This window comes from Acipenser ruthenus, chromosome 6 (assembly GCF_902713425.1).
Source record: "Acipenser ruthenus chromosome 6, fAciRut3.2 maternal haplotype, whole genome shotgun sequence".
Taxonomy (NCBI): domain Eukaryota; kingdom Metazoa; phylum Chordata; class Actinopteri; order Acipenseriformes; family Acipenseridae; genus Acipenser; species Acipenser ruthenus.
The window spans coordinates 3290286-3318022 of record NC_081194.1 but is presented as its reverse complement, the minus strand read 5'-3'; the positions used below and the strand labels follow the sequence as shown (position 1 = coordinate 3318022).

Below are 27737 nucleotides of genomic sequence, written 5' to 3'. Positions count from 1 at the left end.
TTGGCTAGAATCATTCATTGTGTCATTAAAATGTAGAGGTCTGATGAAAATATAAAAATAAATAAATAAATAAATAAATAAATAAAAACACTTGTCAATGAGGTGTTGATCCACCATTAGTTTGTGTGAATAATGACCATTCCATTGAGATGCAGTTGTTATTTACTACAGAACGCATTTGCAGTACAAGATAGTCGAGTATACATTGGGCTGACGTAAAAACGCTCCTGATCTCTGAACATTTTCACGGGTTCATTAGCGCTGCAGAATGACAGCGGAGAAATGAGTGCCGTGTTTCTGTTTCTTATTCGGTTTTAAGGAAATGCCCCTGTCACTCTGCTGAATTGAAAACTGAGTCTCTATAACACCACAACTGCACTCCCGTTACTACAGAGATGTCATGTAACAGGTGAATAATGTTGGACTGGATCGATATTTATTCAAGGCAACTAACGCGAGGCTCATGTTTATGCGATGCAAACCTAATATTGATAACAGACTTGTATCAAGACACGTTGCCATGTCTTTCAGCAAACTCAAATTAAAGTTGTTAGCGCCCTGTGTTGCTGTTCACAGCACCGAATAGACTCGCCTTTTTCAATTTGATGACGAAGTACAGTTTCGTCTTTGTAAAGAAGTGCTGGATAAGGAAGAAACACGCAGCTATGTCAAGAAGTCGGTCATAAGTACACAGCGTGTCCAGAGTGCAACAAGTGAAGCTCAGCATCACCTCAGTCAGTTTATCACGGGGAGAACAATACAACTTCACGTTTTAATTTGACCAGTACTGGCACAATGGCTTCATTCGGACTATGTCTTGTTATTATTTTAATCTGCAACCTGTACCTACAGCTCGCTGCTTTGGGGTTTATGTGCCCTGAGATTTGTAACTGTACTGAAAGGACCATCAACTGCTCCAGGGAAACTCAGCTTGCATCAAAAAGTGAAAACGCTCATATTAATTTGTAAGTATATTGTAGCCTAATACTTTTTTTGTCATATCAAATCACCATGTATCCTTATTAGATAATAATAATAATAATAATAATAATAATAATAATAATAATAATAATAATAATAATACCACAGTACTGTATAGCTGATAACGTTTTTGCCATCTTAACCCAGTGTTTAAAATATTGTGAAGTAAAGTTAAGCGCTGATAATGTAAGTACAGTTACATGTTTTTTGTTATTGTGGTAAGTCTGTTCTCTTCTTGTTCTTTGTAAGCAATGCAGATTCAAAACCAATTTAAATTGCAGGTTGAAATAAAAACAAAACCATGCTGTATATAGACAGATTTGAAAGTTAAATAAAAACAAAAACATGCTGTATAGACAGATTTGAAACTTAATAAAGGTATGTGTGTGTGTGTGTGTGTGTGTGTGTGTGCGCGCGCGTGTGTGTTCTCGTCTCCTATCTAAGTGGGGACAGGTGTGGTTACACATCCACCAAGTGAGGACTTGGTAGCCAAGTGGGAACCAAATCCAAGTCCCCACTTGGCAAAGCCTTTAAATCAACTTAAAATGATGCCTAGACCCCCCTAGTGAAGTTTTTTTAAAATGATCAAGTGGGGTCCCTGGGGGGTCCCCAAGTGTGTATTTTTTTTTCTCAGTGCTGCCCCTGTAGACTGCTGGTGGTAGTGCAGTGACTTACACACACATGTGGTTTAACACACTGTGCCTTTGATGTTGATGGCTAAGAGCCTGAGCCAGCTGGGAAACTAGCTCACTGAGGTATTTAAATTGTTTGATTGCGGAATAACCTGCTTCACCTAATTAGTTTTAAAAAATAGGTTGTTATTTTGACGCTGAGTGCGGCCGTACTGAACACGCACATTACGTGGCTTTTTACAGTCAGTTTTTCCCCTTAGTGTTGAACAAACTATGGAAGACACTTTTCATAGCAAATGTAGTTTAATTATAATATTAATAATGTAAAATTCTATGATGGAAGTATTTGTTTAACTTCTCTTTTTTTTAATCCTCACATTAAGCAATGCAGCATCAATCACGTTGTTCCAGTAACAATCATGCCAGCAATAAAATAAATAAGTGTAATTAATGCTGCATCTTTCACTTAGTCATATTCATTTAAAGTGGACTGCTTTTTACATTTATGCTGCATTATTAAATCTATTATTATAATAATAATTATTATTATTGTTATCAATTAATAAAAATAGCAAAACAAGAACATCAATAAAATATGCAATTGGTCTAAGAGTCCATTACTAATTAACTATAATATCTTATTTTCTTACCTACAGTAGCACTATTGTGCTTCTGTTATATATGTATGTTGCAGAAACACACAGCAGTGTGTGAGCATCATTCTGTACTATGCAAGTGGGGACTTGTGACGCTCAATACTATCTAAGTGGGGACTCCATTCCACTCCACAGAGATTTATGAACCCAATAAAGTATAGCACTAATACTTCTTGGTTGTTAGCAGCTTATTGATCCCAGAATCTCATCAAGCAGCTTCTTGAAGGATCACAGGGTGTCAGCTTCAACAACATTACTGGGGAGTTGGTTCCAGACCCTCACAATTCTCTATGTAAAAAAGTGCCTCCTATTTTCTTTCTGAATGCCCCTTTATCTAATCTCCATTTGTGACCCCTGGTCCTTATTTCTTTTTTCAGGTCGAAAAAGTCCCCTGGGTCGACATTGTCAATACCTTTTAGAATTTGGAATGCTTGAATCAGATCACTGCGTAGTCTTCTTTGTTCAAGACTGAATAGATTCAATTCGTTTAGCCTGTCTGCATACAACATGCCTTTTAAAGCCGGGATAATTCTTGTCGCACTTCTTTGCACTCTTTCTAGAGCAACAATATCCTTTTTGTAACAAGGTGACCAGAACTAAACACAATATTCTAGGTGAGGTCTTACTGATTTCTTACTAATGAGGTCTTACTAATTAATGATTTAGATTCTGGTATAGTAAGCAAACTTGTTAAATTTGCAGACGACACAAAAATAGGAGGAGTGGCAAACTCTGTTGCAGCAGCAAAGGTCATTCAAAATGATCTAGACAGCATTCAGAACTGGGCAGACACATGGCAAATGACATTTAATAGAGAAAAGTGTAAGGTACTGCACGCAGGCAATAAAAATGTGCATTATAAATATCATATGGGAGATACTGAAATTGAAGAAGGAATCTATGAAAAAGACCTAGGAGTTTATGTTGACTCAGAAATGTCTTCATCTAGACAATGTGGGGGAGCTATAAAAAAGGCCAACAAGATGCTCGGATATATTGTGAAAAGTGTTGAATTTAAATCAAGGGAAGTAATGTTAAAACTTTACAAGCCTTTTAGTTCATAGTATTTTTTATTACCAAATGGAAATATATCCCAGAATAAGATTTCAGTTTGAAACTTACACAATTTACCGCTAACCCCTTCCTCCCACAATAGAAACGTCAAAATACAGAACTGTTTACTTTACCTTTAAGAAAGGAGAGCTGTGTCTTTGCCATAACCCACTATTTTCTTTAATGACGTTTCAACCTGTGTCACCTGATCTGAGAGTAGGGTTGCCAACGGGCTCCAGAGTCTCGGGACACTTAGGAAAGTCAGGTTTTGTAACTCACCTCACTAAACTGCAGTGTATTCAGTAAAGTGAGTGTGTACTGTGCGAACTGTTGCTACATTAATTGAATTGTTTTACGTAATTGTTACCAAAAGCACACACATGCCTGCAAGGATCGTTTCCATCAATCAGACCTACGCAGCAGCTGATTGGCTCTGACTGGGTGGGACTGTGTGAAGCAAGAAATATTAACCAAATAGAAACTTTACCTGCTGCCACAAGGTTAAATGAAAGCGTGCAGGTGAGTGAACAGTTATCTATAATAATGGTGTTGCACTATTTTGATAGATATTGTTTACTGTATAAAAAATTCAAGCAATACGATTAATCGTTGTTACGCGGCTCTCCAGATACAATCGCCACCACAATTAAACAATTAAATACATTTACTAAACTGCTGAAGCAATTCACACTCGCTTTACATGTCGAATACATTGCAGTTTAGAGAGGTGAGTTAATAAACCTGACCTGCCTTAAAGTGTCCCGAGATTCTGGAGCCTGTTGACAACCCAATCTGAGAGTTATGAGGAAAAAATTACCGTGATGAGTGACCTGAATCTCCCGGTGAAATAAAACCCACATTGATTTAAATGCACTGTGTGTGTAAAACATATCAAATAGGCTACGAAATCGTTTAAAAATTATTTTAATAAAACATAGCAGTTCCCAAATGGTTCAACTTGTATTGGCACATTACAGTAACGTAAAATGTAATTTACTAAAGCATATTGTTCAACAACGTCTTGCACATGTGACAGTTGTAAAGTTACAAGAAATATATATTTCTGTGCACTGATTTATTTATTTTTTTCCCTCAGTATGATCTCTAGAACACATCTCAGAGAAATCAACAAAGCACAAAAGTCTACAAAAGTTTGCCATTACTATATATTAGAGGTTTACTGCATAACTTTCTGCATGACAGGTGTGATGTGATGTGCTGTTGCATACAGGGGTATGTTTGAATTCAGCATTGTATCACATTAGGCTGCCTGAAGTTACTGTGCGACTATTACAGGCTGACCACTCTTCTCAGAACCTAAGAGGGATCCGTGAGTTTTATAAATTCATCTGACTCCACTGTGGAAGAAAGAGACTCTTAGATAGATGCCTCTGTATCTGCACTGATGCCTCAAGCCAAAAAGCTCCCATACCCTATGTGAACTGACATCTAATGAGTGTAAAATTGCCATTCTCCAGATCAAGAAGTACTCCATTAATAAAACAGACTGTCATGGGATTTTTTTAACTACATGGAAATAATATATGGCTGTCCTGAAGCCTTATTTTAAGAAAACAAATTAATAAAAGTGCACATCAACAGTTTGTTATACCCAAACTTGCAGTGTATTGCAATATGATTTGTAACTCTGCCTCTTATTGGCTTACCAATGGGTAAATGGTGGGTGGAGATATCAAGCGCTGATGGTTAAAACCCTGGGCCCTATTCAGAAAGCTTAAACTCAGGAGTTATTAAAATATGTTTTTCTTTTTGACAAAAAATGTAAAACTTTAGTTAAAGCTTTGTGAGCAGAGCCCAGTATTTAATTGTTTCTGCAAACAGAAACGTCAGCTCTAAGCAGGACAGAATAGATTCAGCTGCAGATAAAAAATTAAGAAAAGATGGTGCATTTGGCAATTCAGTTTCACTTTCTACTTTCAGTCACTTCACGTTAAAAAAAACGTCTCCGTTTAAATGTGTTCAATAAAAGAAAACAATAAAACACAAAAGCAAGGGATTATTACTGTACCTTTAAGAAGCTGAAACAAGATTGTATCGCCAACCTCTGAAGCCAGTTTGTGGGGGGGGGGGGGGTGGGGGGGGGGGGGGGGGGGCACGCTTTGTTGCTGTCGTTGTTTAAACCCGTTAGCACATACGGTGCAAAAAATAGATCAAACAAATCTTTCATGTATTAAGTTCCTCTAGCTCAGAGTTATAATGTTGGAAACTAGCTTTACAACCTTGTATTAAAAGTGAGTAATAAGCACTGACTGTAGAATATTGTTGTTTCACTGTGCAGCACACACAGTGCTGCAAACGAGTAACTATGTGCAGTCTATTAAAGTTTAAATATATACAAAGGTATTATGAAAGCTTGAAGAGAGACGTAATCCAGTCTTTGACATTGCAAATAATTTCATTTTAGTCCTTCAACCTGGGTCACGTATTTACTTCCAGCACTGAAACATCATTCTGCCAGTAACTAATAACCTTCTAATACACTCATTTCTGACACGCCTCAAGGTGCAATGTCATTTTTTCTCTCATTCAGGAGTGAATCACAATGTATTTGAGCTGTCACACACACACACACACACACACACACACACATAGGAACCGCCTATAATTGCATGTGATTTAGCTTTTGCTTTGTATATAAGGGTGCAAGAAAAAGAATGCAGTTTGTATTTTTAACTGTAACGCCCTTCAGCAGACTCAGAGTAACAATTACCCGGAAATCAATTTCACACCGTGTGTCTTACAGCCCAGTCTCATTGTGTGCTGCACTCTGTGGATCCTGAATAGAGTGTCTTACAGTTCAGTCTCATTGTGTGCTGTACTCTGTGGATCCTGAATAGAGTGTCTTACAGCCCAGTCTCATTGTGTGCTGCACTCTGTGGATCCTGAATAGAGTGTCTTACAGTCCAGTCTCATTGTGTGCTGCACTCTGTGGATCCTGAATAGAGTGTCTTACAGTCCAGTCTCATTGTGTGCTGCACTCTGTGGATCCTGAATAGAGTGTCTTACAGTCCAGTCTTATTGTGTGCTGCACTCTGTGGATCCTGAATAGAGTGTCTTACAGTCCAGTCTCATTGTGTGCTGCACTCTGTGGATCCTGGAGTGTCTTACAGCCCAGTCTTATTGTGTGCTGCACTCTGTGGATCCTGAATAGAGTGTCTTACAACCCAGTCTCATTGTGTGCTGCACTCTGTGGATCCTGAATAGAGTGTCTTACAGTCCAGTCTTATTGTGTGCTGCACTCTGTGGATCCTGAATAGAGTGTCTTACAGTCCAGTCTCATTGTGTGCTGCACTCTGTGGATCCTGAATAGAGTGTCTTACAGCCCAGTCTCTTTGTGTGCTGCACTCTGTGGATCCTGAATAGAGTGTCTTACAGTCCAGTCTCATTGTGTGCTGCACTCTGTGGATCCTGAATAGAGTGTCTTACAGTCCAGTCTCATTGTGTGCTGCACTCTGTGGATCCTGAATAGAGTGTCTTACAGTCCAGTCTTATTGTGTGCTGCACTCTGTGGATCCTGAATAGAGTGTCTTACAGTCCAGTCTTATTGTGTGCTGCAGTCTGTGGATCCTGGAGTGTCTTACAGTCCAGTCTCATTGTGTGCTGCACTCTGTGGATCCTGGAGTGTCTTACAGTCCAGTCTCATTGTGTGCTGTACTCTGTGGATCCTGAATAGAGTGTCTTACAGTCCAGTCTCATTGTGTGCTGCACTCTGTGGATCCTGAATAGAGTGTCTTACAGTCCAGTCTCATTGTGTGCTGCACTCTGTGGATCCTGAATAGAGTGTCTTACAGTCCAGTCTCATTGTGTGCTGCACTCTGTGGATCCTGAATAGAGTGTCTTACAGTCCAGTCTCATTGTGTGCTGCACTCTGTGGATCCTGAATAGAGTGTCTTACAGCCCAGTCTCTTTGTGTGCTGCACTCTGTGGATCCTGAATAGAGTGTCTTACAGTCCAGTCTCATTGTGTGCTGTACTCTGTGGATCCTGAATAGAGTGTCTTACAGTCCAGTCTCTTTGTGTGCTGCACTCTGCACTTTTTTTAAGGTGACTGTCTTGTACTTTGAAAAAGCTGTCAAACAGACTTTTGAACTGATACAATTGAACTGATGCATTTTCTTTCCTGTTCAAATTGCTTTTGCTGGTAGAGCAGAGCAGAGTATAAGATAAGCAGCTGGAGGTGCTGATGGATTTGGGGTACAGTAGTTTGTGAGATGGAGCTGAGCCTCAGATTTAAGAAAGTTTTTTACAGTGGTGACCACGCTGTTCTGCTTACAACTGGCAATGTGAGCGTTAGACACTATCAAACCCTATAGAAACCTTTCCATAATGCAGATGTACTTATATATGTGTGTGTGTGTGTGTGTGTGTGTGAGACAGGGTAGCCAAGGGTAACGTTCCCAGACCAGACAGCACAGGCAGGTTCTCGGGTGAAAAGCGCTCTGCTTTTCCACTCCGCTGCCACACAATAACAAACATTAAATCAACACAATGCATTCAAATCATAACCAAAACAACACACAAACCATTCTTTAAATACACACACAAATTCACCCGCTCCCAAACAGTATACATTCCTTTTTAAATAATAATACACCAATACATTTTTTAATTGTAACAATCCATTCACCTGTGATAAATAAACACATTTAAACAGCAGGCTTTGCCCTGCCTCCTCTCATTATGTGCAGGGCTTTTTCTCTGCCCTGCCATAATATATTAGGAATAAAATACAATTTCAGACTTGTCTTTTTTAAATGAAAGTATGTTATGCAATAGATGCAGCTCTAGATAGATACATACATACATACATACATACAAACATACATACATACTTTTATAGCCTGTCCATCTCTGTAGAACTACACTATTTGTATGGCTTTTTGTACAAAGAATAAGCTATTGACATACACTAAAATACCTGACACCTGTGTTATAACTCTGAAAACCATTACAACCTCTCTGTGGTATGGTATTATTCCCAGTAATTGAATATTATATACTTTTTGTCCTGTACAGTACTGTTATTGAGAAGTCATGTACTCTGAGTAATTCATATCGTGAACATCATTCTGATGTTAAAAAAATGATTTTTCTGATTCCATGTTTGTATTCTCACCTTCTATTTGATAAAATACACAACTAGCCAATACAATACACAACTAACCAATACAATACACAACTGACCGATACAATACACAACTAACCAATACAATACACAACTGACCGATACAATACACAACTAGCCAATACAATACACAAATAACTGGTACAATACACAACTAACCGATACAATACACAACTAACCGATACAATACACAACTAACCGATACAATACACAACTAGCCAATACAATACACAACTAACCAATACAATACACAACTGACCGATACAATACACAACTGACCGATACAATACACAACTGACCGATACAATACACAACTAACCAATACAATACACAAATAACTGGTACAATACACAACTAACCAATACAATACACAACTAACCGATACAATACACAACTAACTGATACAATACACAACTAACCGATACAATACACAACTAGCCAATACAATACACAACTAACCAATACAATACACAACTGACCGATACAATACACAACTGACCGATACAATACACAACTGACCGATACAATACACAACTAGCCAATACAATACACAAATAACTGGTACAATACACAACTAACCAATACAATACACAACTAACCAATACAATACACAACTAACCGATACAATACACAACTAACCGATACAATACACAACTAACCGATACAATACACAACTAGCCAATACAATACACAACTAACCAATACAATACACAACTGACCGATACAATACACAACTGACCGATACAATACACAACTAACCAATACAATACACAAATAACTGGTACAATACACAACTAACCAATACAATACACAACTAACCGATACAATACACAACTAACCGATACAATACACAACTAACCGATACAATACACAACTAGCCAATACAATACACAACTAACCAATACAATACACAACTGACCGATACAATACACAACTGACCGATACAATACACAACTGACCGATACAATACACAACTAACCAATACAATACACAAATAACTGGTACAATACACAACTAACCGATACAATACACAACTAACCGATACAATACACAACTAACCGATACAATACACAACTAGCCAATACAATACACAACTAACCAATACAATACACAACTGACCGATACAATACACAACTAACTGATACAATACACAACTAACCAATACAATACACAACTAACCGATACAATACACAACTAACCGATACAATACACAACTAACCGATACAATACACAACTGATCGATACAATACACAACTGGATGATATGATACACAACTAACCGATACAATACTTAACTGATCGATACAATACACAACTGGACGATATGATACACAACTAACCGATACAATACTCAACTGATCGATACAATACACAACTGGACGATATGATACACAACGGACCGATACGATACACAATTAACCAATACAATACACAACTGACCGATACAATACACAACTGACTGATACAATACACAACTGACTGATACAATACACAACTAACCAATACAAGACACAACTGTCCAATACAATACACAACTGAACAATACAATACACAACTGACTGATACAATACACAACTAACCAATACAATACACAACTAACCAATACAAGACACAACTGACCGATACATTACACAACTGACTGATACAATACACAACTGACCGATACAATACACAACTAACTGATAAAATAAACAACTAACCAATACAACATGTAATCTCCTTTAAAATCTCGCAAGCGGAGTCTCCAATAGAAATGTAGGAATTTGCTGCCACTCAGTAGTTAGGGTGGATTTAAAGTATTCAGATTGAATCATTGATAGATACAAGTCAGAAGCCCTACTTATAGCATTAGAAGCCACTGTTGTCAGGAATGAGTGTAACCATTCGAATAGCAGTTATAATAAAGTCATTATAAAGTTAATATTTATTCACCACACTTTATAGTTAAAAAGCTTGGATGTTTCTAATTAAAGGTGTAACAATCAAGGTTTAAAAAAAAATGGCAACATTATATCTCTGTTTCTTATTGTCTCTTATTTTTTTAGTTTCCCAGATTATTATCAGTAAGATTCAAGTGAAGCCCATTCATTCTAGGTCAAGGTCAAGTCCAAGGCTCAGCAGGGACCCTATTATCTGTAACACAAGAAATGAATAAAGTGTTATGGCAAGAGATTCTCAGACACACACAAAAAAATCTGAGAATGTTATTATGCTACTGAATGATATGACACTTTTAATGCTCATTATTAAGCCTGGAATGGCACCAGCTGCTACACAATTGCATACCTGTCAACTCCTGATGTAGAGACGTGATCGCCCATCTCCCGGTAAGACTCAAGACATTCCAGATCATTTAGATTGCCAATTGTAATGCATTACTACCTTAAGTAAGTTTTCTCTGACAAGTAAAAAAAGGTACGTATGGTATATATCTTAAAAAAATATCTCCCAATTTTGTATTTTCAAAGGTTGGCAGGTATGCAATTGCAGTTTTAATTCCTTCCCTAGGTTAGGTAACAATGCCTTTGTCTTTTGTTTTTGTTTTGCTTCTCCCAGGAGATTAACTCATCTCCCATTCAAAGTGATCCCGAGCTTTACTTTTAGAGGACTAGTCAACGTGTCAAGAATGTAAGTTTCTCTTGAATACATGCTTTTGGTGAGACGGAGACATTTTGTGTCTTTGATTCATTCTGATAATATGGCAAATTATGTGTGCATACAACATGCACCTCTCTATATAAAATACCATTTGGATTTGTGTTAAAGGGTGATTGTAGATTTAGTCTCAAACCATCAGAGAAGGCACACACTGAGTTTCATTGTAATGTAGAAAGGCAATGAGGCAAATTGATTATATTAGTGTATAAGCAGTGTTCTGTGCATATTTGTGTGTTCATCTACTTCTCTTTTTGCAAACTGAGAATATGTAGTGCAATATGTAGTACTTCCTCTATTTTAAATAAGTGATTGTTCATATTCTGTTATTTGCAGTGGCAGCAATTGCATTAATCATTAAACAAATTAACAAATTATGCAGGTTTGACATTGACAAGATGAACACACAGGAACAATTTTGCCTCTTTGCAATCATGAACGTGGGGAAAATCAAAACTGTTTGCATGGTGTTTTATTTATTAAAATCTATTGTACAGAATCAGCAACTATTTACAGTCATGAAAGCTGAATTTCTGATGAGTCAGACACTCAGCTATAATTTTGGCCCCATGTGAAATTGTGGCAACTGTCAGTTAGTAAATGTAAAATCTCTATACACACATGTTCATGCATTTCTGTGTATTCATAGAACCCTATGGTTTGTTTTACCACATAATAATAATGACATTTTCTCACATAATAGTAATATTACTATGAACTCGAGTAGTCTGCAGTAAGGTTGCCATGTGGATTAGGTGGGTTATATGGGAGGGTTTTCTTTGTCTTGTTTTGTGTTTGCTGACTACTGCCTGCTTAAAACATGATATATTCTCAGATTGTTATGAGTGTGAATTAAAAATAAATGTATGTTTAAAAAAAAAGTTAAAATCTCTCTGCAAGATCTCATGGGAGTGAATTCAAAATAACAGAAACAATGATTGGAATTCATTGTTTTGTGGCGAGCTTACCTTCATACTGCATACCTCTATCATGCCTGGGATGTTTTTATAAAGAGATCTGCTCAGCTCTGGCATATAAAACATGTGAATGTAATGTAGCAGCTGTATGTATGTTTTGGTTTTCTGAGTTGCCTACAAAACCCCCTGAAAACGAGGTGATTGTGACTCCATTGAGTGCCCCTGGAAAATCATTTCGTTACCTTCTGTCCTGTGAATAAATAAACACATGGCTCTTGGGACGTTTTGTCCCATTAGTTGTGCCAGAGACAATCATTTAACCAGCAACACATTGCAACTGTCATGCTAAACTGTACTGATGACTGTGTTTTTGTAATCACAATACAACTCCTTTGTAATGCTAAACCTATGTGAAATTCACCTTTTTTCATGAAATAACTTAAAAGTAAATAAAAACTGTATTGGTAAATTTGAATATATTGTTATAGTATACATGATTTCCTGTAGTGTGTAGAACATATTTTTTTCACTGTGTGTGCCTTTCTCAGAGGCCAATGTTTCTATGGCAACACTTTTTTTCTGACTGCATTAGGCTGTTGGTTATAGTCCCTGAATAATATGGTCAAATGAAATTGGAAACGAAATCCACACAATACCAGGATCATTTATATAAAGCTGATCACTGGAAGAGCTTCGGGTAATTGACATCTGTAGCCAACATGTATTCATGTTTATTAATGTTACAGGCACAATGTCATCTGAAGCTCACCGGGGGCTTGATTTATGTCATTGATCATCACAGATGCTTGTAAAATATTTTAAGTGCATTTTTACCAATTTGAAAATACAGGAAACGGGATTATTTATATAAGATATTTAGTGCATTTCAGTCTAACTGCATGGTACTTTTCTTTATGAGTCCACCAACCTACTCAACCCTATTGCAAGTCCATTACCAGAGTTGTAATAAGAATTGGAACACTGTGGTCCATGATACTCCATGCAGAGATTTTTCACATCTTGTTATAAATACTGAAGGAAAACCCATCGCAATACAAACTAAACTAAAAGAACAACTCCCTTGTTTGAGTGGTAGTTGTGTTCGAGACATGCCACCTGCAGCCACTCCTTCAGGTCTGTCCGGGATAACACTAGAACAGTAATATTACTGACAGTTTTTGTCAGTAATGGGGCTGATGTTCCAATGTTGAGTTTTCTTCATTAATCATTATTGTATTTTTCTACCCAAAAGCATAAAAAGTGTTGGCCTGGGGATGGTTTTGAATGAAATTTCTAGAAAACACATTTTTTATGTCAATTGATAGTTCACAATGTGACTAATACTCATTTGATGCTTGTCTACTTGTCTCTTTTATTAGTAGTAAATAGTAATTGAATCCCGGCACAGCTGTACAGACGTGCTCAAATTTGTTGGTACCCCTCCACAAAAAACGAAGAATGCACAATTTTCTCTGAAATAACTTGAAACTGACAAAAGTAATTGGCATCCACCATTGTTTATTCCATATTTAATAGAAATCAGACTTTGCTTTTGATTTTTTATTCAACATAATATTGTAAATAATAAAACAAATGAAAATGGCATGGACAAAAATGATGGGACCGCTAACCTAATATTTTGTTGCACAACCTTTAGAGGCAATCACTGCAATCAAACATTTTCTGTAGCTCTCAATGAGACTTCTGCACCTGTTAACAGGTAGTTTGGCCCACTCTTCCTGAGCAAACTGCTCCAGCTGTCTCAGGTTTGATGGGTGCCTTCTCCAGACTGCAAGTTTCAGCTCTTTCCATAGATGTTCGATAGGATTCAGATCAGGACTCATAGAAGGCCACTTCAGAATAGTCCAATATTTTGTTCTTATCCATTCTTGGGTGCTTTTAGCTGTGTGTTTTGGGTCATTATCCTGTTGGAGGACCCATGACCTGCGACTGAGACAGAGCTTTCTGACACTGGGCAGTACGTTTCGCTCCAGAATGCCTTGATAGTCTTGAGATTTCATTGTGCCCTGCACAGATTCAAGGCACCCTGTGCCAGGCGCAGCAAAGCAGCCCCAAAACATAACCGAGCCTCCTCCATGTTTCACTGTAGGTATGGTGTTCTTTTCTTTGAAAGCTTCATTTTTTCGTCTGTGAACATAGAGCTGATGTGACTTGCCAAAAAGCTCCGGTTTTGACTCATCTGTCCAAAGGACATTCTCCCAGAAGGATTGTGGCTTGTCAATATGCATTTTAGCAAATTCCAGTCTGGCTTTTTTATGTTTTTCTGTCAAAAGTGGAGTCTTCCTCGGTCTTCTTCCATGGAGCCCACTTTTGCTCAAAAAGCGACGGATGGTGCGATCAGAAACTGACGTACCTTCACCTTGGAGTTCAGCTTGTATCTCTTTGGCAGTTATCCTTGGTTCTTTTTCTACCATTCACACTATCCTTCTGTTCAATCTGGGGTCGATTTTCCTCTTGCGGCCGTGCCCAGGGAGGTTGCCTACAGTTCCATGGACCTTAAACGTCTTAATAATATTTGCAACTGTTGTCACAGGAACATCAAGCTGCTTGGAGATGGTCTTGTAGCCTTTACCTTTACCATGCTTGTCTATTATTTTCTTTCTGATCTCCTCAGACAACTCTCTCCTTTGCTTTCTCTGGTCCATGTTCAGTGTGGTGCACACAATGATACCAAACAGCACAGTGACTACTTTTCTCCATTTAAATAGGCTGAATGACTGATTACAAGATTGGAGACATGTGTGATACTAATTAAAGAAACTAATTAGTTTGAAATATCACTATAATCCAATTATTTATTATCTTTTCTAAGGGGTACCAACAAATGTGTCCAGGCCATTTTAGAATATCTTTGTAGAATAAGCAATAATTAATCTCTTTTCACAGCTTCTTTGCTTTATTCTATGACATACCAAAGGCATGCAAGTATACATGATAAAATAGCTTTTAATTTCATCACTTTTCAGGAGGAATGAAGCATTATTTCAATGAGCTGTAAGGGTACCAACAAATTTGAGCACGTCTGTATATATAGAGTCAGTTTTCATGCACACAGGGTCGGGTGTTTGTGAGTGGAAAACGAGAGTGAGACAGAGGAGGTCAAATCTAAAATAGAAATAAACAATTGCTAAAGAAAACCAGCACGATACTTGTTTATTTAGTGTTCGTCAACCGTTTGTCTGTTTGTTTTGGACCTTGTGCCCTTTTGTTTTGTGTTTTGTTAACAGTCTGTTTGTTTGTTTCACCATCCGTTTATTCATTAATAAATACTGAGCGCAGCCATTGCTTCACCCCATATTCACTCTGTGTGTGTCTTTGTACCTATATAAATACACAGGTATTTCATCTGACATGTGCAACTATTACAGAGTTAGATTCTACATGGTCTTGGCTTTTTAAAAAGGTATAATACAGCAAGTATCTGAAAATGTCACACCTCCCCGGACCAGCCCTGCGAATCCTTGGCTTGCTGTCCACTTAAATCCCAGCAGGATGGACTCGTCTGACACGCAGGGGCAAGGCGACCCTCAAACCAGTTGATTTGGCAGGATGGTGCAGAAGGAATGTTCTAAACTTCACAGAGAAAGCAAAGCGGTATTTGCAAAATGGAATGATGAGTGGGAGGGGCATATGCTCCTCAGAATTTTAGTTAGCGAACGAGAGGTGTTCAGTTAAGTAATTTCTCCCTTTATGCTGACCACCAAAGGGATTGAGTAAATTGGTCTTGTTAGAGAGCCAGTCACATCAGAGAGAGGTCTTCTGAAAGGGGAGAGACAGAGAGTGGTCCTAATGGTAGCTGGTCACTGTACTTATTAAGCACACAAGCAACAGTTTGCCAGGAAATTACCATGGAAGCCCTTTCCAACAGAGCGCTTTTCATTGTTGTTACAACTCAATGATTATAAACTCAAAACACCAAACCATAAGATCTCTTCTGACTACTGTACCATTATACAATACATCCCTTTGTGAAAACTAGGTATACAACCTTGTTACTTTACCTTTGCTGTATCCTGTGTTCTGTATTCACACGTCATGGTTCATGTAAAACTTACATGGGTCATAAATTATGCATTCCCCAAATACAGTCACTTTGATCCTCCCCAAAAAATCAACATTGTGGCTTACATATTTCTAACTGTATTTTTTCTATTGCCGTGCTTTATTTGTAACATAATCTGTGCGTCTAGCTGCAACCTTTTAACATGAGCACTTAGCTACTGCAATTGACCACGCAAAGTAAATAAACCCAATAGAGAACTCTTTGCACAGCAATCAAGCATTCTAGTTGCCGAGCACTGCACATTGATGCTAGAAGTCATCAGTTTGGTTTCTAAAAATGGTCTGATTTGTTTGCTTAACAGAGTAGGTGGGGTCCAAGCATGATAATTATCTGGGTCTGATTTATTGATCCCTATTCTAAAGCTAGTACAAAGGGATTAAAACAATTAAAAAGTATAAAACTAGCAAGAAAGAAGGAGCGGTTCAATTATTATTTTGCTAGATTATTGCTATAATTACTATTTCAATCGTTTCATTCCTCTCTTATATGACACATTTTAACAGTGCACTGAGATCCCAGTATACAGATCTATACAGTACAGATCCCAGTATACAGATCTATACAGTACAGTACAGATACCAGCACCAGCCCTGTGGTAGCTTTCTATTGGCTGCTGGGATTCAGTTGACCCCTCTTGCCTTTGCATTAAGAACACAGTGTTAATGTATATTCAGTACATTTGTCAAATTACTTCTGTTGTACATATTTTTTTTACAGTGAAATTACCCAGAGCAACTCAGTTGAGAGAATAAAAACACAAGCTTTTGTGTTCCTTCCCAGCCTTACTGAAATGTAAGTACAAGTAATTTATCTAACATGTTAAAAGCAAAGCTGAAAGACAGGTGTGCCTAGTGTAGAGGGGCTCTCATGGTGTTTCAGGTACTTGTAGGCTGGTATCACAAGTAGTCCTGATTGCAAGGAGCCCCACACTCACCTCTCCACTCATTGCAAACCAGATGGATCATGGCGATAAACCGTGAACACTAAACTGAAAATAAATGAATTTGTCCCAGTCGCAATTCATCCATTTGTCTTCAGCTTCAATAAATAAGGTTGTTGCAAGTAATGAGAATTGACTAAGTGATAATGAATAAGTGGGAATTAATTTAAACTGAAGCAACTCAGAACAGCTTATCACTTAAAAACTGGTTTTCCGGCTCAATTTTTTTGTAATGAAGCCGCTTCGTTTTGAGACAAATGCACCAGGAACATCCACGTTTCTTGCAGCATCTACACACAAACCCAATTCTAAATTGTAATAGATCTCCTCCTAGCGGCTGATGAGTTGATATCACTGACATCAGCATGACCCATACTTGCCTCTCGACTGTACAGCACTGTAATGGTTTGGCATCTTTGCCCATTAAACTGAATGGAGAGGCAAGGGCTAGATACAAACCGATAACTTCACAGATCAAAGACAAGCATCTTACCAATCCACTAAACAGCAAGCGCTCTAGTCCAGAGGAAACAACTGGACGTGCCTTATGCTGATGTCAGTATTATTAACCCATCAGCCACAAGGTGCAGATTATTATTTACAAACTTTAAAATCACTTTTGCTAAATATTCAGTCTCCACGTGGGATGCTTGAAATAACATTCTCTGTACAACAAAATCTGAAACAACACCAAGCTGCAGTGAGCTGGCAGAAACCCCTGCATGGTTTATTATCCACCTTGTATGCTCTGGGCTGCTTAAATAAATAAATAAATAATAGTTGCAATTATCCAGTAACACTACATGTTGACAGCAGGGTCATTGCATGATGTCAGGGTAGTTGCATTGGAGAGGTCATCAATATCAAACTACTGGCATGCCCAAGATATTCTGAGTTGTGTGTATTTCCACGCTGCGGGCTTGCCATTAGTCAAACTTATCACAGGATAGAATGGCCAAGCATATGAACAAGTCTGCAACAGCAGTCTTGATTCAGTGAAAGACATTGGCTGCCATCTACTGTATATATTTCAATTTTTAAAGAAATGTTTGGACTGTATTCATTTTTGTTGTTGTTTGCTTTTTCTCTCATTTTAGCTTAATTCAGAATACAAAACATCTCGTGACGATTGAACAGGAGGCGTTTGCAAATCTTCCAAAGTTAAAATACCTGTAAGAATCGTTGTGAGTTGTTTTTGTAACAGTTCCATCTTCTTTTCTAAAACATTTTTATAGCAATTTAATGACCATATCATTTTTTGATAAATAAATTGGGTACAGGATTTAAAGATGACATATTTATAATATATATTATTTGGTTTTCTGTCCATACATATAAGATGTCACATACTGTGTATTTCTGTTCTTCTTTTATCAGGAGTATTTGTAACACTGGAATAACTATATTCCCTGATTTAACAAAGATCTACTCTATGGAGTCCTATTTTTTCCTGTGAGTATTGAGATACGTCCTTAAAGTGATTGTCAACTCATGCATCTCGTCCAAGCCTCAGAACGACTACAGGCAGACTTATTTAAAAGCAGTTAGATTGGAAATGGGTCAAATTCACTGTCGGAAAAATACACCTTGCAAATCAAACGGACCATACTCTGAGTGGCCATTTATTTTTACATTTTTGATTTCTTCTAAGCAGGTTGAATATGGCATTTCCACCTCCTACTTCTGGAAGTAGCCACAGGGTCATGCCTGTTTGGCTGACAGATTGGCACACTGGGAAGCATATTTCATTGGGGGGATAAAAGTTGTTTTTTTACAGTTAAAACTACCTTTGGGGAATGAAAACAAATGGACAGTGAAAAAGGCAAGGTTTCTGATGAAGTACAGTGCATGGGAGGCAATGCAGTAATAGAAATGCACATGTTAAAAGGCACCATGGAGTTTTATTCTCAGTCAAACTTGAACTGGATTGTGCAATGCTGCAGATTTAAGTGATTGCAGATTGCTGGTTGCGTAAAAATTGTTGTATAGCAGGTCTCTGGATGAGTGTAGAGTTTTAGAAATGTGCAACAAATACACTAATTATGTTTGTGCAAGATTTAGCAAAGTTGTTATACTTGCAATGCAATCTGCAGCGTGCTAAACTTTTGACTCCTTGAAGTAACAGTGTGAGTTGTTAGTTACTTATTTTGCAAGATAAACTGTTTGATTCTACTTCAGCAATACATGGAGCAAATTGCATTGTGATGTAAATACCTTGATTAATCTGGCCCATTGCGCTTCTGAAGTCGAATACCTAAATCATTTCATTTAACGACACAACACATTCTTGTTTTGCTCCTTTTGAAGATAATGCTGTAAGTGGTAAACACCCTATTGAAAAAGGAGAGATAACAATGAGTCATGTGACTGTAGCATCAAGGGTTAGGGTTAGGGTTAGGGTTTAAAAATATTCAATCAGCAGCACTGCATAGAAAACAAGTTATTGGATGCTACAGTAGATCTCTTAATGGTTGTATATGCTGTAATAATAACTAATAATAGCATTATTTCTCCAGGGAAATTTGTGACAACATGCATATAACAACCGTACCACCCAATGCGTTTCTGGGGCTGGCTGAGGAGTGTTCACTAATGTGAGTATAGCCTCAGGAAGGTACATTCTTAAAATGCATATCTATTTTATCTTTTAAGGCTATTTTCACGACTTTTACATGACTTATAATGATCATTAAACTATATTAAAAACAAATGGTAATGCTTGAATGACGACATAATGTGACATATGGGTACTTACTGTTTCTTTTTCAGGAATCTATTTAAAAATGGATTCAAAGACATACAGAGCTATGCGTTCAACGGGACAAAACTGAATAAACTGTACGTATATTTCGCTGTATATATATATTAATTTTTCACTTAGAAACAAATAGTGTATCTAAGGTGACCTCGCCTTGATCCCATCCACAAATGAACTCCATGAGAACCGTGTCTCTTCCCCCTGGCCCATTCTTGCTTTGTTTCTCACATACCTGGCTTTCTACTTTGAAAAATGGTGTCTGTAGAGAGTGGAGTGGCAGAAAGACTTAGAGAATATTACTGGGAATTAGACACTTTGATATCACCTTTGAAGCTTTGAGTCTGTGTAATGGATTGTATTACAATTGGCTGATTAGGGTCGCTTCTTGTTCGTGTCTTACCATTCAATGGATGTAAAAGTCATCTCAAGTTACCAAAGTCTTATAAGTAAGTGGTTTAAATGGCTGGCATTGGAACTGTCATGCATGAAGGTATCAAACCTCATGTTAACTTTATTACGTTTACTCTAGTTACAGTCATGACCCATTGGAAACTTCAAACACGTTGTTCTTGATGGCTTCAGCTTTAATTGTATCAGCTATCAAAATGCATTGAATATTGCATTAGTAGAGCGGTGTCTGCAGTGACAGATGGTATTGACTGTGGGGATCTGCATTCCTCCCTGTGACTCACTGTTTTATTTCAGAACTGTTATTAGCTCCTATTTTTATCACTCAGTTCTCGGGTGCTGATGCACTTTTCAGACGGCTATGTCTTATTTATTTACAACTCTATATTATTTACACACAGATATGAGAATGCAGGCAGACAGACAAGTAGAAATGGTGAAACATTGTGTAAATTAAATCATTAAAAGCCCTTGCTAAATTACATATCATTAGAATGATGAATCAGTGACCTAAATAGAAGGAAGTTAGTAAACAGGAATTGTGGAACTATTGTAAAATGTATATTTTTGTGATATGAAATCAAAGTCTTGATTTTACTGGTTAGGTAAATACACCTTAATGTTTTTTGGTTTTTTTTTTAAATGGAATTCAATATGGAGCATACCAATATGGGTGATTCATCTATGAATTGTTAGTCAATTTTACGTGCATGCATACCAGTTTATTCACAGAAAAGCCAATACTGCATCTGTAAATCAAACAACATACAATTACATTAGCAGGCAGGCATACAATTTAACAGAAACAAACTATGTGTTACATTACAAAGTAGTACAAAAAGTGAGCATCACAAAGAAAAGTTCTAGTTAGGTATACAGCAGTGTGCACATTTATTAGAACACCCCATTGCTTTTGTGGTTTTGATTTGTTGTGCATATGAAATCAAGCCACTGCAATTGAAAATCTTGGGAAACTGTCAAAATAGACAAATTAGTGATTGTCTAATTCCATTGATTACTTTATTAGGCCACACATGCAATTCATTTAAAATAGTAAGAGAAAAGGAACACATAGCCACAAATGGTAAAATGCAAGACACTTTTTAGAAGTTGTTAAGGCGCCTGTTGTTTCTATATCACTGATTACTAACTGGAAATTGAAAGGATTTCATGCAGGTAGGTTTAGGTGTTGTTACTGTGATCAAAGAAGTCAATAAGATCTTGTAGGTAATGTTTCTCACCAAAAGTAGTTTATTACACAGAAAGTAGGAGTCTAACAGCATCACAGTACAGTGAACTCAAAGCACTTGGTGACCCTCAACGGCACTGAGACTCATTCAAGGGAAGGGACTTCTCCAAAACAGCAGTATTAATACACACATCATAACACTACTTTATACATATTCATACTTCATTGACCAATCACGGGCTGCCACCAGCCAGTCCTTAACCAGAAAGCACACATTGATTCATACATGTCTTCCTTATTCTATATAACTAAACGTAGTTAACTCCAGTTTCAGCTGACATACATGTAACTAAACTTAATTAACTCAAAGAGCCAGTTTCAGATAGTCATCAGTAAAACCCACATCAATGAAAAACCCACATAACTGGTTACAACTACCTTCTGCCTGAAGCACACATACAGTTCTGCACTCAGTAGTTTTCCACTGCTACCACTTTATTCTATTGTGTCACACCACGGCTGTTCCCCTAATATTCCTACAGTGGGTATATAAAGGATAGAAATGACCAATCTTGAGGTGTTCTGGTACAATTGCATACTACTGTATGAAAATGAGAACATTATCCATTGAACTCCATTTTAATTATTTAGATAAAGGGGCATTCAGAACAGAAAATAGGGGGCACTTCCTTTACACAGAGAATTGTGAGAGTCTGGAACCAACTCCCCAGTAATGTTGTTGAAGCTGACACCCTGGGATCCTTCAAGAAGCTGCTTGATGAGATTCTGGGATCAATAAGATACTAACAACCAAACGAGCAAGATGGGCTGAATGGCCTCCTCTCGTTTATAAACTTTCTTATGTTCTTATGTTCTTATTAGGTAGCTTAATAAATCTGCCCTATGTGATTGTTGTCAGAAGCAGACCACAAGCATCGATTGGGGACAATAATACATGTAGACAGTTTGAAGAGATACTCAAGGAATAAAGTATATTTAACATAACCCCAAATCTACTTGGGACAAGATTAACATGATTGAATTGTGAAGGAGCTGAAGCTTTGAAGCCCATGCAGATGCTGAATGGACCATTGTGCTGTGTTTGGTGTTTGGAACATTTACTGTGGCAGACTTTAAGGAATGACTGGTGCATCTGTTTATTTGAATAAATATACTTTCTTTTACATTCCCAGGGTTCTTAAGGATAATAAATATCTAGACCAAATACACAACGATGCCTTCAGGGGAGCAACAGGACCTGATATACTGTAAGTTAGTGCTGTTTGCACAAGAAATAACATTTAAAGGTTGTCATTTGCAAGAATTGGACTTAAGATTGTGCATCTTTAAAGGAGCACTGTTAGCATTTCTGGGCACTAACCCTTCTGTAATTATAAGTACTGTGCAGACAACAGGAAACACACAGGTTTTCTAAAGATAAAACTTGCAGAATTGTAAGGGAAAAACAAACAAATGATTTCTGTTGTTTTAAAGAGACGTTTCTGCAACACCTCTCCAAGTTCTGCCCACCCATGGACTGGAGTTGGTGAAAGTGCTTATTGCTCGTGGCACTTACTCCCTGATGACACTGCCACCTCTGGACAAGTTTGTTTATCTACAGGAGGCTAATTTAACATATCCCAGTCACTGCTGTGCCTTCAAAAACTGGGACAGAAAAAAAAAGTAAGTGTGTTTCTGGACAGTACTGTTAACCCTTAAATACAGGGGTTAAAATGACTTAGCAACACACATTTGGATGCTGTGAAAAGGTTTAAGATAAAAATAGTTTACCAAACCTGATATTGCTTTCTCACAGCACTATTGAATTTTTGATTGTTGTATGGGAGTGTGACAGGAATGGCGTTGTGGTGATGTCAGGCCAGTTGCAGGAACAAAAACAAAGAGGCATTACTGCAGGCAAAAACACGCTGCGCGCCGTTTATTTAAATACAAAAATAAATCAAATATTTAAACAAAAAAAACTCACAGAGCAAAATAAAAGATTTAAATAAAACAAATCTCGAACACAAAACCACTAAACAATACAGGTCAGGCTGGGCAGTAGCCTTCACTGATCCTGTATTTAATTTAACTTTTCTTCTCTCTTTGCCACGCTCGCTTGCTTACGCTCCTCTGTACACCCCACTACCCTAAGTGCAGAGAGCTGCAATCTGCATGAAGTTTTTAATTATTCCTGGCAGAGGACGAGTACCCAACCTCGCCTCTGCCAGAACACATTTTAAATAAAAACAAAACAATAACAAAACACACAGCGCTTCGCCGTCATGTATACATACATAAATAAATAAATAAATAAATAAATAAATCATAACAAACAAATACAAAACAATAACCTGCACGTTCTAAAAATAAATAAACAAATACATGTACAGGGCTCCTTGCCGTTACAGGGAGTGATTTAGAGTTTACATTATCATACCCCTGAAGCTGCTTTAAAAAAATAAAAAAATAAAAAAAAACATTTAACCCAACACTGCTAAAACTAGAAATGAAACCTGGAAGTGCCTACTGTGGGTACTAAAGGGTTACGGAAGAAACCATGTGCCCTGGTGAATCCAGGCTTATATCTTTAAGAAGCATGTCTGCGGTCTTGCTATCCTGTTTATGTTATAGAAAGAGTGTGTTCAACTGATTATATGTCATGGTATTTTGAGTGGACGGTGATAAAGCAAGCAGCATGGGTCCTTTGGTCCTATTCTACTGCTTTAAAAAGCATACTGTATATACTATTAAACTACTATACTACATGCAATGGCCTTCTAATATGTACAATGTGTTTGCTTTTTTCTTCTCCCAGGCAGAGTTCTTCTATTGCATCACTTGGTAACCTTTCCAATAATTGTAAAGACTATACAGCTCATGACGTGTAAGTCAAACACAAAACACTTCTCACCACTTTGCTTCAATAGAAATGCAATTTTCTGAGGCAGTATTCAAAAACAAAATGTCTGCTTATTAACTTCAATAAGCATTGAGCTTTGCTGCCACTTAAATCAGCAATCCAAATAACATTAAAATAGTGTAGCTGTGTTGAAAATACATTGCTCTGAATTGCAAGCAGAAAGACGTATAATTTACCTTCTCATAAGAGAGGCAAATTAAATTTGTGGAGACTTTTATATTTTATTGTTGGGTTGGGGGGGGGGCGTCTAAAAGAAAATTTGTTTGATTTAAATGAATAACTGTTTATTTTCTTTATTTCTTTTTTTGGGGTGGGAAAACTTGGAACATCAGATATCCAGCTGATAGTTACTATTCGGAAAACATGGATTATCTGTATCCAGAACTGGAAATCTGCAAGACGGAAATTCACTTCAGATGTACGCCAGAGCCAGACGCTTTCAATCCCTGCGAGGACATCCTGGGCTACGACTTCCTTCGAATCCTTATCTGGATTATAAATGTATTCGCCATTGTTGGAAACTTTGCTGTACTGCTTGTTCTGCTCACCAGTCGCTACAAACTCACCGTCCCAAGGTTCCTCATGTGCAACCTTGCCTTTGCTGATTTCTGCATGGGTGTTTACTTGCTTCTCATTGCTTCTATTGATTGTAGATCAAAGGGCCAGTATTATAACCATGCAATAGAGTGGCAGACCGGCGCTGGCTGTGGTGCAGCTGGGTTTTTAACGGTGTTTGCCAGTGAACTCTCAGTGTATACCTTGACCATGATCACACTGGAGCGCTGGTACACCATTACCTACGCCATGCAGCTGGACAGAAAGCTGCGTTTCAGACATGCTGCTATCATTATGATTGGGGGATGGCTGTTTTCACTTGTCATGGCTTTCATGCCCATTTGGGGAGTGAGCAGCTACAAGAAAGTTAGCATGTGCCTTCCCATGGATATCGAAAATGCACCAGCCCAGGGGTATGTTATATTCATTCTGATGCTCAATGTCATCGCCTTTATTATAATCTGTACCTGCTATATTAAAATCTACCTAACTGTACGCAACCCGGAATTCGCAGCCAAAAACAGCGACACTAAAATTGCCAAAAGAATGGCAGTGCTCATCTTCACTGACTTTCTGTGTATGGCACCCATAACTTTCTTTGCTATTTCTGCAGCGTTCAAGGTGCCACTCATCACCGTGACCAACTCCAAGATTCTTCTGGTTTTGTTTTACCCCATCAACTCTTGTTCAAATCCATTCTTATATGCAATCTTCACAAAGGCATTTCGAAGAGATTTTTTTGTGTTAATGAGCAGGTTCGGCTGGTGCAAGGCACAGGCAGACTTCTACAGAATGCATAGCTTCTCAACTCAGAAATCCAATATAAGGAACACTTGCTCCTTGAGCAGTGCCAATAGAACCTCTCAAGCAATGCTAAACTTGACTACTTTCAAGTGTCAGTGTCCTACAGGAAAAGGAAAAGAAGAACCCTGCTACAGACGTCCTTAATCGGAGTTGATACAGCGTGTGTACTCTGGGAGTGCATCTTGAGCGCTAATGTCAGGGATTTTCATACAGATCAAAATTCAGTACAGTATTAAACTATATTTTCATGAAACCAGTTAATATAATGACAATGTGCTGTATATTTAAATAAAACTTTAATGTTAAGGTGTAATGGTTATGCTAAAGAAGGATTCAAGCTTACTACAGTACACCAGTCATGTTCCATAATGTTTCAAAAAACTGTTTTATATTGCTCGAAATGTTTATTTTATTTATTTGTGTTCAAACTTGTAAGGATGGTTTTAAAGTGGGTTAAGCAGGCAACTTTGTCCTTGATGTAGAATGCTTATTTTGGGGGGGTTGTACAGTATGTTAGTTTTGGTATTTGACTGTACAACGTTCATACATTGTTGGATCTGTGCTCAGTTATAAACCGAGTCAAAGATGTTTTGGGTGATTTTTTTTTCTTCACATTTATGTGCATTTTCAATAAAAGATCATGACCGTTAGCAGCAGGTCAGGGGTGGTCTAATGAATCTCATTACATCTTGCAGGAAGCCACTTCATTGTACAACTCAATGTGTTATGTTGTAGGACAACCAATTTCCAAACTAAACAAAACATTTGACGTTTCTTAATACAAACAAAAACACAGTTCTTAATTTCCCTAGTGAATTTAAAATGAACATAAATCTCCATCAGGAACAAAGTGACAAATAATACTTGTAAAACCTGTAATAATAATAATAATAATAATGAAGCACAGTGCTGAATGAGCACGAACAGTACAATAAAAGCAAATAGCATAGACCGGGCAGAGATATTAGCATCTCCAGCTGGAAATCAACATTTATGCAAACAGCATTATTTGCCATTATTATAAAGAAAATGTAGCAGATGGGCGTGTATAAATAAAGTACAACCATGAAGCGTAATATGCATAGTTCACACACCCTAGTTTCTGTAAATCACCTTAGACAAAAGTGTCTGCTAAATAAACTAATAAGAATATGGGAGTTGCCAGGCAGCACTGCAGGTTTCCGGTAGCAGGATTCAAAATGGTTTGGATTTCTAAGCTTAACATGTCTACCGTTTTCATTTTTTGTATAAAAGTTCCAGGATATTGGTGTTAATGGAAAAACAAAAAATATATATATATGACATCCAGTAGTTTACAGAGTTCTAGATGAGGTAATTGTTTCCTTGAATTTGTATTATATCCCTCTACCATTGCAATTGTTTTGTGTGTGATTTGCAAACCTTATTTCTAGTCACTTTTTATATATTTCCTAAGTCTGGGGCTCATGAACAATAGAGTTTGCAATGCATCAATTATTGTTGACGATGATCCAACTGAACCGTGATTATGAAATTAGATTGCTTATTGCACTACTACATTCATCAACAGAATAAGCCAATATGTATAGAGTGATTTTGTTTCACTAATTCAATGTCGCCTGTTTTCAGACTGTGCACCCCCCAAGAATAGTTATAGAACAAGTAACAACGAAGCACAATGCAATGTTCTGTTATAGAACAAGTAATAACAAAGCACAATGTTCTGTTATAGAACAAGTAAAAGCACAATGCAATGTTCTGTTATAGAACAAGTAATAACAAAGCACAATGTCAATGTTCTGTAATAGAACAAGTAAAAGCACAATGTCAATGTTCTCTTATATAGAACAAGAGAAAGCACAATGCAATGTTCTGTTACAGAAAAAGTAATAACAAAGCACAATGTCAATGTTCCGTTATAGAACAAGTAAAAGCACAATGCAATGTTCAGTTATAGAACAAGTAATAACAAAGCACAATGCAATGTCAATGTTCTTAACCAAAACCTGGGACATTGCTCTCATTACGGAACTAGCAATGTTGAGAATGAGTGGTGGTA

At 37.5% G+C, this 27737-nt stretch overlaps 1 protein-coding gene across 1 annotated transcript; it reads left to right on the top strand.

Annotated features, from left to right (window-relative positions):
- Positions 1–396: 396 nt before the first annotated feature.
- Positions 397–26286, top strand: LOC117411610 (lutropin-choriogonadotropic hormone receptor-like). The gene is made up of 11 exons (XM_034019280.3): positions 397–965; positions 11023–11094; positions 16840–16914; positions 18160–18234; positions 18440–18514; positions 19579–19656; positions 19832–19900; positions 22611–22685; positions 22912–23100; positions 24236–24304; positions 24673–26286. Exons 1-11 carry the CDS (start codon positions 796–798, stop codon positions 25841–25843), a joined length of 2118 nt encoding a protein of 705 aa, XP_033875171.3. The 5' UTR covers positions 397–795; the 3' UTR covers positions 25844–26286.
- The last annotated feature ends 1451 nt before the right edge of the window (positions 26287–27737 follow it).